Source organism: Pteropus alecto, unplaced genomic scaffold (assembly GCF_000325575.1).
Source record: "Pteropus alecto unplaced genomic scaffold, ASM32557v1 scaffold20, whole genome shotgun sequence".
NCBI lineage: Eukaryota > Metazoa > Chordata > Mammalia > Chiroptera > Pteropodidae > Pteropus > Pteropus alecto.
Genome location: NW_006436298.1, coordinates 3335421 through 3349300, shown reverse-complemented (window position 1 = coordinate 3349300; position 13880 = coordinate 3335421). Strand labels below are relative to the sequence as shown.

Here is a 13880-nt window from a genome sequence, read left to right as displayed (position 1 = left end):
TTTTAAAAAATTTAAATTATAGCCATTCTAATAAGTATGAATCTCACGGAGATTTTAATTTGCATTCATTACCCTAATGAAGAATGATATTAGGCACCTCTTCATCTGTTTATTGACTCTATCTCTGGAGTAATATCTATTCAAGTCCATTGCCCCTCTGCTTTTTTTTTTTGTCGCCGTCTTCTCTTCAGTTCTTTATATATTCTGTTATTGGGCCCTTATCAGATATATGATTTGCAAATATTTTCTCCCATTATAAAGGCTGCCTTTTCACCTTCCTGATAATGTCTTTTAATGCACAAAATTTTTAATTTTGATGAAGTTCAACTTATTTTTAAAATTTGTTCATGCTTTTGGTATGATACCTAAGAAGGCACTGGTCATGAAGATTTACCCCTATATTTTCTTCTGTTTTATGGTTTTAACTCTTAGATTTAGGTCATTGGTCCATTTTGAGTTAATTTTTCTATATGGTATGAAGTAGGGATCTAACTTTATTCTTCTGCATGTGGAAACCTAGTTGTCCTCACACTATTTGTTGATGAAACTATTCTTTCTCCATTGAATGGACTTAGCACCCTTGTCAAAAATCAACTGGCCATAGACATATGATATGTGTTTATTTCTAGACTTTCTACTTCATTGATTTATATGTCTATCCTGTGCTAGTATCACAATGTTTGACTCAGGAGCTTTGCAATAAGTTTTGAAATTGGGAAGTGGGAGTCCTACAACATTAAAGTCCTTCTGCAAGATTTTGTTATTCACATGTTATTCATGTGAATCTGAGGATCAGCTGTTCCATCTCTGCAAAAAGGGCTATTTTAATTTTGACAGTGACTGTACTGAGTACGTAGATAGCTTTGGGTAGTACTGATATCTTAATGATATTAAGTGTTATAATCCATGAACATGAGATGTCTTTTATTTAGGTCTCCTTTAATTTCTTTCACTTTTTGGTATGTAAGTCTTTTATATCTTGGTTAAAATTTTTCCTAGTACTTCTTTTAGATGATATTATAAATGAAATACCTTTCTTAATATCCTTTTCACTGATTCTTGTGTGTTGATCTTATTGCCTGCGATTGCTGAATTTATAAGTTCTAATAGCTTTCTTTGGGACTCTTTCTATATAGCATTATGCCATTTGTTAACAGAGGTAAGTTTATTTTTTCTTTTCCAATTTGAATGCCTTTCATTTCCTATCTAATTGCTCTGGCTAGATTTCTAGCACAACATTGACTAGCAATAGTGAAAGTGGGAATCCCAGTCTAAATCTTAGGGGAAAAACTTTCAGTCTTGCACATTGAGTTTGATATAAATGTCCTGATACCAAAGGCAGACAAGGACAGTACAAGAAAATTACGGGACAATATCCTTGATAAACATAAATGGAAAAGTCCTCGACAAAATATTAGCAAACTAAATTTAACAATACATTTAAAGGTTCATATACCATGACTAAGTGAGATTTATTCCATGTATGAAAGAATGGTTCAACATCTGTAAATCTGTGTGATACACCACATTAAAATAAAAGATAAAAATCATATCATCTCAAATGCATAAAAAGCATTTTACACAATTTGATATCCCTTCATGATAAGAACTCTTAGAAAACTGGGTATTAAGTGAATGTACCTCAACATAATAAAGACCATATATAACAAACCCACAGCTCACATCATACTCAACAATGAAAAGTTAAAAGCTTCTCCTCTAAGATTAGGAACAAGACAAAAATGCTCACTTTTGCCACTTTTATTTAACATAGTTTGGAATTCCTAGCTAGAGCAATCAGGGAACAAAGGCATCAGAATTGGAAAGAAAGAAGTAAAACTGCCTATTTGCAGATGACGTATTATATAGAGAGAGAATCCTAAAGCCACCCCCAAAAGACTAAACAAAATCGCTAAACTGTAGGACACAAAATCAATATACAAAATTCAGTTGCATTTCTATACACCAGCAACAAACTATGTGAAAGAATTAACACAATCTCATTTACAACAGTATCAAAAAGAATACTTCGGGTTAAATTCACCAAAGAGGTGAAAGATCTGTATACCGAAAATTATTAAAAAATTGATGGAAAAAACAAACAGAAACATAGTCAGTGTTCAGGGTTAGGAAGAATTAATATTGTTAAAATGTCCTACCCAAAGTGATTTAGTGATTAAATGCAATCTCTACCAATGGCATTTTTCACAAAAATGGAACAGGGAATCCTAAAATTTGTACAGAACCACAAAAGACCCCCAGATAGCCAAAGCTATCTTGAGAAAGAAGAGCACGGCTGGAGGCACCATACTCCCTAATTTCAAACTCTATTAAAAGCTGTAGTAACCAAAACAGTATGGTACTGACATAAAAACACACACAGATCAGTGGAACAGTATCGAGAGCCTAGTAATAAACTCATGTATATGTGGTCAATTTTCAACAAAGAAGCCAAAAAGATACAGTGAGGAAAACATAGTGTATTCAATAAATGGTGCTGCAAAAACTGGATTGCCACATGTAAAAGACTGAATCTGAATACCTATCTTACACAAAAATCAACTCAAAATGGATTAATATTTGAAGGTAAGACCTGAACCCATAAAACACTAGGAGAAAATGAGGGAGTAGGCTGCCTCACACTGGTCTTGGCAATGATATTTTGGATTTGAGATGAAAAGCAAAGGCAACAATAGCAAAAAGAAATAAGTGTGACTAGATCATACTAAAAAGCTGCTGTTCATCAGTCTATGAATTGGAAGAAGATATTTGCAAACCACATACCTGATAAGGGGTTAATACCCAAAACATACAAGGAACTCATACAACTCAACAGCAGAAACACAAATAACTCAACTAAAAAATGGGCAGAGGACCCAAAGAAAAAATTTTCCAAAGAGGACATATAGATGGCCCACAGGTACATGAAAAGTTGCTGAGCACCAGGAAAATGCAAATCAAAACCACAGTGATCTATCACCTCACACCTATTAGCATAGGTATTATTGCAAATACAAGAGATAAATGTTGGCAAGGATGTGAAGAAAAGAAAACCTGTGCATACTTTTTTTTGGGAATGTAAACTGGTACAGCCACTATGGAAAACAGTATAGAGATTTCTCAAAAAATTAAAAATATAATTACCTTATAACTCAGCAATTCTATTTCTGGGCATTTATCTAAAGAAAATGAAAACACTAATTGGAAAAGATATATGCCCATGTTCACTACAACATTATTTTCAGTAGCCAAGATATGGAAACAACCTAGATGTCTATCAATAGATAATGAAGATGTGGTATAAATATACAATGGAATATTATTCAGCATTAAAAATGAAAATTTGTCATTTGCAATAACATGGGTGGACCTAGAGGGTATTATACTAAGTGAAATAAGTCAGAGAAAGACCAATACCATATGATCTCACTTATACGTGGAATCTAACAACACAAAAATGAACAAAACAAACATTCACAGATACAGAAAACAAACTGATAATTGCCAGAGGGGAGGAGGTGAAGTGATGGGTGAAAAAGAGGTACAAACTTCCGGTTATAAAATGAAATCATAGAGATGTAATGTACAGCACAGGGATTTTAGTAAATAATATAAGTGTGCAGTGACTAGACTAATTGTGATCACATTGTAAAGTATGTAATGTCATTATGCTGCACACTTGAAACATATAAAAAAAATGAAGATAGCATTTCTGCCAACATGCAATTTCACATGGAATTAAAAAGCAACTTCTATTAGAAGGGATGGAATTTGAGTGTGTGTGTGTGTGTGTGTGTGTGTGTGAGAGAGAGGGGAGCAAGGGGAAGAAAATAAAACTGCTGGTAATTTAAAAAAGTTATGAAGTGATATTTGAACAAAATGTACAATTGTATTTTAATTCATTTGGATCATGAACTTAATATAGAAGGAAAAAGTGTTTTGAATCCATTGCCCAATTGAACTATTCTCAGAGACCATGGATTCAGCGAGCCAACACCAGAATAACACTGGGTCATGTGAAAAAAAAAAATGAACATATTCTAGATAAATGTCAGCTAGCACTTTACGTCTCTGGCATTGCATCCTCAGATTATTTTATCAGTAATCCAACTGACATGGTTTCCAGCCCCATAGTATCTCTGAAACGGGCAACCAGGACCTAGGTAGAAACCAGGTTCTTTAAGGAAGAGTTGAATGAATATGGCTATTTTGTGTGTGGAATAAAGACTTGCAGAGAACATCAAATCGTGGAGGAAGATTAAAACAGACTTGAACCAATAAAAAAACTAAGAGGATAGATTTCATTCAACATAAAAATGTCTGACAGATTCGTTAAAATGGACAAGCTCACTTTTTCAGGTGGTGAGCTCCCTGTCATTTGCATGTGATAAGCAGAATCCGGAAGTCTATCTCTGAATATGATTGTTGAGGCTGTTCTTCTATTGACTGGCTGTAAAAGTTCCATTATATATTCCTTCTAACTTTTTAAAATTATTTATTTTTCAATTACAATATTTTAGTTTCAGGTATACAACATAGTGGTTAGAATTTATAACTTATGCAGTGATCCCTCTGATAAGACTAGTACCCAACTGGCTCTTTCTAACTCTTTACAATCTATGATTTCACATTTTAGTGTAACTGCAGGTAACTCTTGTTTTCAAAGCAGTTTATGATAATGTAGGGCTTGTTCCTGGGTCAGCTTCTGAAATAAATTTTAAGCTCATAAGTAAACCCTATAGCAAAAACAGGGCCTGATTGTGCCACTGGAAAATAGAAAGGAACAGACACTGTAATTCATAGGCTCTTTCAAAAAATTATCTTGTGAACAAAATCGTTCCAGTTTCAAAGGAAATGTAAAGGCTAATGCACTTTCTGCTAAAATGCACAACACCATGGTGTCTACAGCATTTTAAAATCTCTGACTTACCTCTAACTTTCAGGAAAGGCAGATTTCTGATTTATATTCAAACTCCTGCTGCTTAAGCATGTACTGTTTTCATTTGTAATCTTTTCCATGTTATATTCCTTCATTTTACTGAACATGTTTAAACTTGCAGAATCAATTTAACACCTTCAGACAAACTAATGATCAAATTAAACAATTCCCCAGGCTTTTACAAGAAATAGATGGTTCTGTCATAAATATATGTCAGACACCTGCATTTCAGCTGCATGTTTTGTTACAGCCAGAAAAATCGCATGGAATTTTAAATCATGACCTTTTTTTAACTTATTCAACTTGAGTATATTTAGGAAAAAAAAGTGAAACATTTTTTTGCAAAAAGATCTTAGTAAAACCTATCAGCCAGTTTGCTCTCTCTATATTTAATATTCTAATATTATAGATATATTTATGTTTATATTTGTGTAATAGTTTTTTTAGGCCAACGAACATGACATGACTGGAAATCACATCAATTCGATACTGATACCTGAGGATGCAGTACCTGGAAATGACAGATACTTTCGGGGAAAGAACTAAGATTGACAGAGTCATCAGTGCAACCAGTACCTGATAAGAGATGTAAAATGGTAGCTCATATTTATCTAGAATATTTCCATTCTTTTTCACATTACCCATTTCATGTATAAATATATAACGTATGTATTTTTAAGAAGAAAAAAATTAAAAACATCTGCTTATTCATCAATATTTACAAGGCACCGTGGTAGGGTGAAAAGGAATGGGTCTATTCTATTTAAGTGTAAGCTAGCTTAATGAATTTGAGAAGAGTTTATATGAACAGAGCAATGAACTTTGAGAAAGAGAAATTAACAATCCCATTTATAATTGCATCGAAAACAATAAAATACCTGGGAATCAAATTAACCAAGGAGGTAAAAGACCTGTTCTCAGAAAATTATAAGACACTGAAAAGAGAAATTGAAGAAGATACAAATAAATAGAAGCATATACCGTGCTCATGGGTAGAAAGAATTAACATCATTAAAATGGCCACACTACCCAAAGCAATCTATATATTCAATGCAATCCCTACCAAAATACCAATGGAATCTTTCAGAGAGCTAGAACAGATAATCCTAGAATTTATATAGAACCAAAAAGACCCTGAATAGCCACAGCAATCTTGAGAACAAACTATTAGCAAACTAGGAAAAAGAGGAACTTTCTTAAAACCTGATAAAGAGTATTTTCCAAAACACAGAGCAACAATTCCACTCAATGGTAAATATTAAAAGCTTTCCTTTAAAAAATCTGAGATGCTGCCATTACTTTTTCTATTGAAAATCAAACAGAAAAGTCCAAGCTCAGAAAGTACAGCAAAAAAAAGGTAAAAGCATATGTATTAAAAGACATAAAACTGTATTTACAGATAAGACAGATATGATTATCTTTGTTGAAAGCCCCCTCAAATCTTATAATTAGACTTAAGTTCATTTAGTAAAGTTGCTAAATATGAGCTTAATATCCCACAATTACATTTCTATATAACAATTTAAAAACCCAGCATAATTGTACAATAACTATTCATAAAAGTGGTCTATTTGAAAAAATACAGACATGAACCCTCTAACACAACATAAGAGGTGAATTCTAGATAAAGACCTAAATGAGAAAGGTAAAACTTATAAAGTTAATATAAAAAAAAGTCTAAGAGGAAAACTCTGTGACCTGGGACTGGGGAAGAACTTAAATAAAACGTAAAAATACAAAGATTAGACAAAAATAAGGTGAATTTAATTATATCAAAGTAAAATCAATTAATGTGATACACCACATAAACAAATTAAAAAATAAGAATCATATGATCATATCAATAGATGCAGAAAAAGCTTTCAACAAGATACAGCACCCATTTATGATCAAAACACTTAACAAAATCAGTATAGAAGGAAAGTACTTTAACATAATAAAGGCCATATATAACAAGCCCTCAGTCAACATTATATTTAATGGTGAAAAAGTAAAAACCTTCCCTCTAAGATCAGGAACAGGGCAATCTTGTCCACTATTGCCACTGTTATTTAATATAACATCGGAGGTCCTAGCGAGAGACAAGAGAAAGATACAAAAGGCATCCAAATAGGAAACGAAGAAGTTAAACTGTCACTATTTGCGGATGACATGATCCTCTATATAGAAAACCCTGAAGACTCCACAAGAACACTACTAGAAACAATAAGGAAATACAGTAAAGTCTCTGGATACAAAATCAATGTTCAAAAATTCATAGTGTTCCTATACTCTAATAATAAAGTGTCAGAAAAAGAAGCGGAAAAAATTCCTTTTGCAATTGCAACAAAAAAAATAAAATACCTAGGAATAAATCTAACAAAACATGTGAAGGACCTATACGATGAAAACTATAAGACCCTATTAAAATAAACTGAAAATACAAGGAAATGAAAAGATATTCCGTGTTCTTGGATTGGAAGAAACAGCATAGTTAAAATGACCTTATTACCTAAAGCATTATACAGATTTAATGCAATCCCCATCAAAATCCCATCGGCATTTTTTAAAGAAATAGAACAAAAAATCATCAGATTTGTATGGAAGCACAAAAGACCCCGAATTGCCGAAGCCATCCTGAGAAAAAAGAATGAGGCTGGAGGTATCACTCTGCCCGACTTCAAATTTAAAGTGGCAGTAATCAAAACGGCACGGTTAAGAATTTCTTTAAGTGAAGGACACCTTGGGCAAACTTAATATACAGATGACAAAATGCGATAAAAATTTGTAATGTCTAAAGCTAATGAGGGTATAATATATGGAATATACAAGAAATTCTGGAAAATTATAAGGGCAAAAACACTCTTAGAAAAATTAGAAAAATGAGAAAAGCAATTACAAGAGAGGCATTGAGAAGGCTAAAATGTATTTGAAGGGATCTCAAACTAATAGAGAACAGATAAATGCAAATTAAAACAATAATGAAGGTACCTAATTCCCATTCTTTGCCAACATGTCATTTTCCATAGTTATAATTTGTCCCAACCCTCACGCACTGTCAATAGGCATCAATACTGGTCATTTGGGAGAAGTGCTGGCACTGTTTCGTTAAGTATATTCATATTCTATAACCCAGACATTCTGCTCCTTAGTCTCTACACCAAATATTCACATGGTCCACACTAGGATATCCATTAGTGTTATCTGAAGTGGCAGGGAGTTGGAGGTGTTCCTTATTCTTGTCAGTGAATAGGTGGAAAAAAATATGGTAGGTTCACACCTTAGTAGAATATTAATTAGAGGTACCCACAGGTTAGAGGTACAGATAGCCACCTGGATGGATCTAAAAGCCTAGTACTAGGTGAAAAAGATAACTACATATATAACAGTCTCTTTTCCATAAATTAAAAATATATACACAGAAAGCAGTAATACATACTACATACAAATACAAACAAAAAGAGAAATACTGAACCCAACCTAATGGAAAGTAGGATAGGGGACAAAAGGAAACAAGCGTATAGACCAGTGATGATGGTATGCCATAAATTAAGAAGTCTGACTGGCACAACTCTTCGCACTCAAGGTCCAGAAAAGAGGACAACAACACAGCAGGTACATAGGTATAAATCTAACCAAAAGAAGTATAAGACATTTGTAAAGAAAATTATAAAATTTTATTATAAAACAAAGATTTAGAAGATCTAAATAAAAGAGAAAACCAATTAGTGGACAGGGAAAGCTATTACTATAAGGTGTCAATTTTCCCCAAATTGACTCATACATTGAATAGGACCTCCCTTCCTCAATACAATGTAGTTCTTTATAGAACCTGACAAGATGATTCTCAAATGAGGAGAGAGAGAAAAGAAAAAAAAAAATGCCAAGGCACTCTTACAGCAAAACAAGTTTTAAGGGTGATGTCAAGACTTATTATAAAGCTTTAGTGATTATGACAAAATAGTACAAAGACCTTAAAAATAGACCCACACACAATTTAAAATATGACATTAGTGCTGGATCAGTGGGGAAATGAACTATTTTCAATAAATAGTGGTTGGAAAAACTTAAATAGGAAAAAAAAACCCCAAGCATTTGGCTCCCTCTTACAACACAGCACCCCATACCTCAAAACCTAGAAAATGCCACCATCACGAATCAATACCAAAGATTTTTAAATCTACTTGAAAAATGCATAGGAAAATATTTCTGTGACCCTGGGGGAACAGAGAAGAATTTATTAAGGCGGATAATTTACAACAGAAAGATGAAGAAAAAGAACTGTAATTCATTAAGAGATTACGAAGTGAAAAGACCACAACCGGGAGAAGATAGCAGCTATTCATATAAATAACAGATAAAAGTCACCAAAAATATTTTAAAACTCAAAAATCAACAAGAAAAATATAATCAATAGAAAAATGGACAAAATCCATAAAGGAATATCACATTTGAAGAAACTCAATGGCCAATACACATTAAAGCTACAGTCGATCCCCATTAGGAATTAGAAAAATTGAAATTAAAACCCCAATGAGATATCATTTTATACTTATCAAACTGGCTAAAATCTAAAGGACTGAAAATACCAAATGTGGTAGCTAGTGCTAAATCAGTGCAGTCATTTAAGAAAACAGTTTGGTTTCGGTAATCAAGTTAAAGATGTACTTTTCTTATGACCCAGTAGTTTTCTACTAGAATTTATTCTAGAGGAACTCTTACGCACCAGGAGATATTAAGGAATGTTTGCAGCAGCATTGTTTATAATAGCAAAAAGCTGGACAACTCAATTGTTCATCAATAGGAGAATGAATAAATTGTTCTGTATTCACATAATAGACTACAGTATAGCAGTAAAAATAAATGAATGTGGCTACACTTACTGAAATGGATGAATCCAAGAAACAATGTTGAGTGACAAGGCAAATATAGAATATACATGGTTACTATTGCAAATGTTCAAAAACAACCAAAATTAAATAACGTTGATTTAGTATATATATGTATACTTATATAAAGAAATGATAAATACAAAATTCAGGGAAGCAGAAAGCAAACAAGAAGTACAGAAGGTGCTTCAGTAATACTGGACATTGAGTTCAGTTTGTGATTAAAATCCTATGTGTGGCTTTTCAGGCCTGATTAAAGGCAATTACAAAGGATTTACCTGGCAGGCCTCACAGGAGAAAGGTACCCCTCCCCACACCAAAGTTGGTGTACAGCAGTACGTTTATCTCTGAAGGAGTTGCAGTGAGGTGTCAGGCCCCCTGGCCAGTGATGCTCTTGCACATATTTACAATCCCTAGTCCTGCATTCCCAGGTCCTTTATTTGAGGCCTTGGGCACAGGGCTTCTTTAGGCACCTCTGCTGAGACCTCTTTGGAGGAGGAGAAGGGGGAAACCTTGACATTTTCCCCTACTCTGAATTAATACCTGAGACTTTTCCATACCCAGCCCTTCCCATTTGCCCCCCACCTCCCCAAAACCTCTACGTAAACTTCAGGGCCCATAAAACTACTGGTGCCTTTCGTTCAGAAGACCTGCAGCAGTGAGAAGACCCCCAGCTCTGTGCAGATCCACTTGACCCTGGACTAGTGTGACGTAGTGCGGGAAAATGGAACAGGGGTGAGGGTGGGGTGGTGGGGGTGTCATGTCCTTGGGTTGTAGACTCATGCTTATCCCACTGCACCAAGTGATTGAAGGCTTAACTCTTTCAATTTTGGCTCAAACTAATAGCTTAGCTCTTGCTCAGCTCAGCTCCTGACAGTGATATGTTTCTCAATTTAGGTTGTGTAATAAAGCTATTTTGAACCTCCTCCATAAAAACACAAAAAGTTCTGCGAAACTCCTATATGGAGGATAAATAAAATGAAATCACAAAAGAAGTACTGTTTAAAGCTTCAGTACCCCAGAATACAAAAAAATGAAGGAAATTATGGAGTTATCATAAAAGTGCTTCATTCTTTTTAAAATATGGATATATGATAGAAAGTAGGATATAAAAGAATCTTTTAAAGCACATAATTTATATTATAGAGTTTTTCTTCCTTGGTATGAAATCCTTTAAGTAAGACTGATTTTCTTATATTTGATTTCGTATTATATTTTGGGCTAAATGTGATACATTTTAAATGTTTCTATACCAAACCTGTGGATAATGAGTTTCTTTTACAGTTACTAACCACTTTATAAAACAGTATGTGCCTATATAATGTCCTTAAACTACTTTCTTCATTCAAATCACTACATAAAGTTATATTTGTCCTTAAAAACTACTTTCTTTTAACCTCGGGGAGTTTGTAAATCAATTTTTTTGCCTCAACTATGCGGGCTCTGATTTTCTACTCTGGTCTATGACACTCCTGTACTGATCTTATCAGTTTTTCTTATATAGAAGTCCTACCTGTTCCCTGAAGATCATAATTCCCCATATCTGAAACTTTCCAGTCAGACTCTATAATATCATAAGGGGCAAATACTAAAATTGCACAGTAGTTCATGCTCTAACACACCATGATTTTAAAAAGATTACATTTTGTCCATATTGTACGATCATCATTATACAGTAACAAATTCTCAAAGGTGAAAAAAGTATTAGAAACTATCTTACCCTTATTTTGAAAATTCCTTATATCTACACAGTACAATTAGTTATAATTTAGAATGTGCTTTCATATTAGCTCATTACTCATTTGATCCTTAGAACAACTCTATCAGGCGAAGCGGATATAATTATTCCCATTTTACAGATCAGAAGACAGAAACTAAAGAAGAGGTTTCTACTACATCCTTGAGGTCAAACAGCTGGTTAGACTTGAACACAGAAACTGGTATTCCTAGTCCACTCTCTATGCCAAGACTCCGCCACTTTTTAGTTGTCCTAATCTGGCGGGACAACTGTAAAATATTAAAACTAAATAAACTTAGCTTATGATAATGAATTATTCAGAATCTTATAAAGAATACCAGTGCTTTATCAAATATAGATTTTGATAAATCTGTTACTTTTGAGATGAATTACATTATCTACACATTAAATATTTCTGACAGCAAGGCAAAGTAAATATAATCATGAATTTCTCTTAAATTTTGCTCTTACTGAAGTCTTCATTTTCTTCATATGTATACCTGTAGCTTTTGGCAAAATCCTTGAAATTGATCAATAAAGAAATATGTTTCATTCATTTATTTTTGCTTTTACTTCCCTTGCCTTTGAGGAGAGTTATAAAATCCTATATCAAACTAAAAAGCTTCTGCACAGCAAAAGAAACCATCAACAAAAAGGCAAAGAGGCAACCATCCAAATGAGTATGTATTTGCAAACAATGCCTCTTATAAGGGCCTAATATCTAAAACATTCGAAGAACTCATACAACTGAATAATAAAAAAACAAACAACCCAATTTAAAAATGGGCAGAGGACATATACCAGACACGCCTTCCAAAAAGATGTACAAATGGCTAACAGACATGAAAAAATGTTCAACTTCACTAGCTACTAGAGAAATGCAAATCAAAATCACAATGGCTATCATCAACAAGACAAGCAATCACAAGTGCTGGAGAGGTTGTGGGGGAAGTGGAACCCTCATATACTGCTAGTGGGACTGCAAATTGGTACAACCAGTATGAACAACAGTATGGAGGTTCCTCGAAAAACTAAGAATTGATCGACCATATGATCCAGCAATCCCTCTACTGGGTATTTGCCACCACCCCCCGACCCCCACCAAAACCCTGAAACATTTATCAGCGAAGATATATGCACCCTGATGTTCATCACAGCATTATTCATGGTGGCCAGGACATGGAAGCAACCGAAGTGTTCTACAATAGATGACTGAATAAAGAAGATGTGGAACATATATACAATGGAATATTACTCAGCTATAAGGAAAGATGACATTTGTGACAACACGATGAATCTTGAGATCATGCTAAGCGAAATAAATCAGAAAAAGTTGAAAACCATATGATATCACTCATGTGAGATCTAAATTTAAAAGTGACAAACAAACATGACAGAAACTCATGGACATGGACAGTGGATTACTGGTTACCAGAGGGAAGGGGGAGGAGAGAGGTAGATGGGGGTAAAAAGGGTCAAATATTTGGTAAAAGAAGGAAATTTTAACTATGAGTGGAGAGCACACGATGCAATACATGCAACTTACTGTTGAATTGTACACTTGAAACACTGGATTTTGTCGATCAATGTCACCCCCAATAATTTTTAATTAAAAAGAAATATGTTTCCACTAACATCTAAAGCAGGAAGAAAACAGCTTTAAAAAGAGAGCTTGTACAAAGTTACCAGGCTTTTCTTTTTTTGGGTGGGGGAGACAGAGATTAGTTTCCTTACCTCCAAAAAGATGGAATGCTTTTTTGCAGCTTGGTAAGGGCCATTTCGCAGAGCTGGATTTCTGAAAGCTTTGTTTTATTTTCAAATATTCTTTAGTGAAGAATGTTTTTGTGGCATTATTCAGTTCTAGAATAAAGCAAAAGAAAATAGTATTTTAAAACATTAATCTGAGTAAAATGGCAAGAACATGAAAAATATTGCAGTATTTTGATAATAAATTCAGATCTCTTTGGGACAGCAAAGACAAAAGCAAAATCAATTTTCTTTTTAACTCAAGCAAACATAATTCTCCCCAATTCACATTTGAGGCAACTTTGATATACCTACACATAGAACATACATCTACTGAGTATCTCCTCTGTCAGAGGCTATGCCAGATGTGGAAGACACAGTAAAGAATAAGACATAGTTCCTGCCCTCAAGAAGACTGCAGACTAAAAGATGGAAATAAACAGACAAAAAAGAGGAGGTGGGATAATGTGTTAGGTGTATAGCAACAGAATAGCAAGAATACAACCACATGAGGCTTACGAGTGATAATGGAAAGAAAAAACCCTTCTAGAACTTTTTACTTCATTATCTATTTCATTCTATATGTGGT

General features: G+C 33.9%; 1 protein-coding gene across 1 annotated transcript in view; it reads right to left on the bottom strand.

Moving 5' to 3' along the window:
* The window catches only part of RNF180 (ring finger protein 180), a 99924-nt gene that overhangs the window by 5002 nt on the left and 81042 nt on the right, over positions 1-13880 (bottom strand). Inside the window, exon 6 of the mRNA XM_006913071.1 lies at positions 13280-13405. Coding sequence (XP_006913133.1) covers positions 13280-13405 — 126 coding nt within the window. The remainder of the gene's footprint in view (positions 1-13279; positions 13406-13880) is intronic.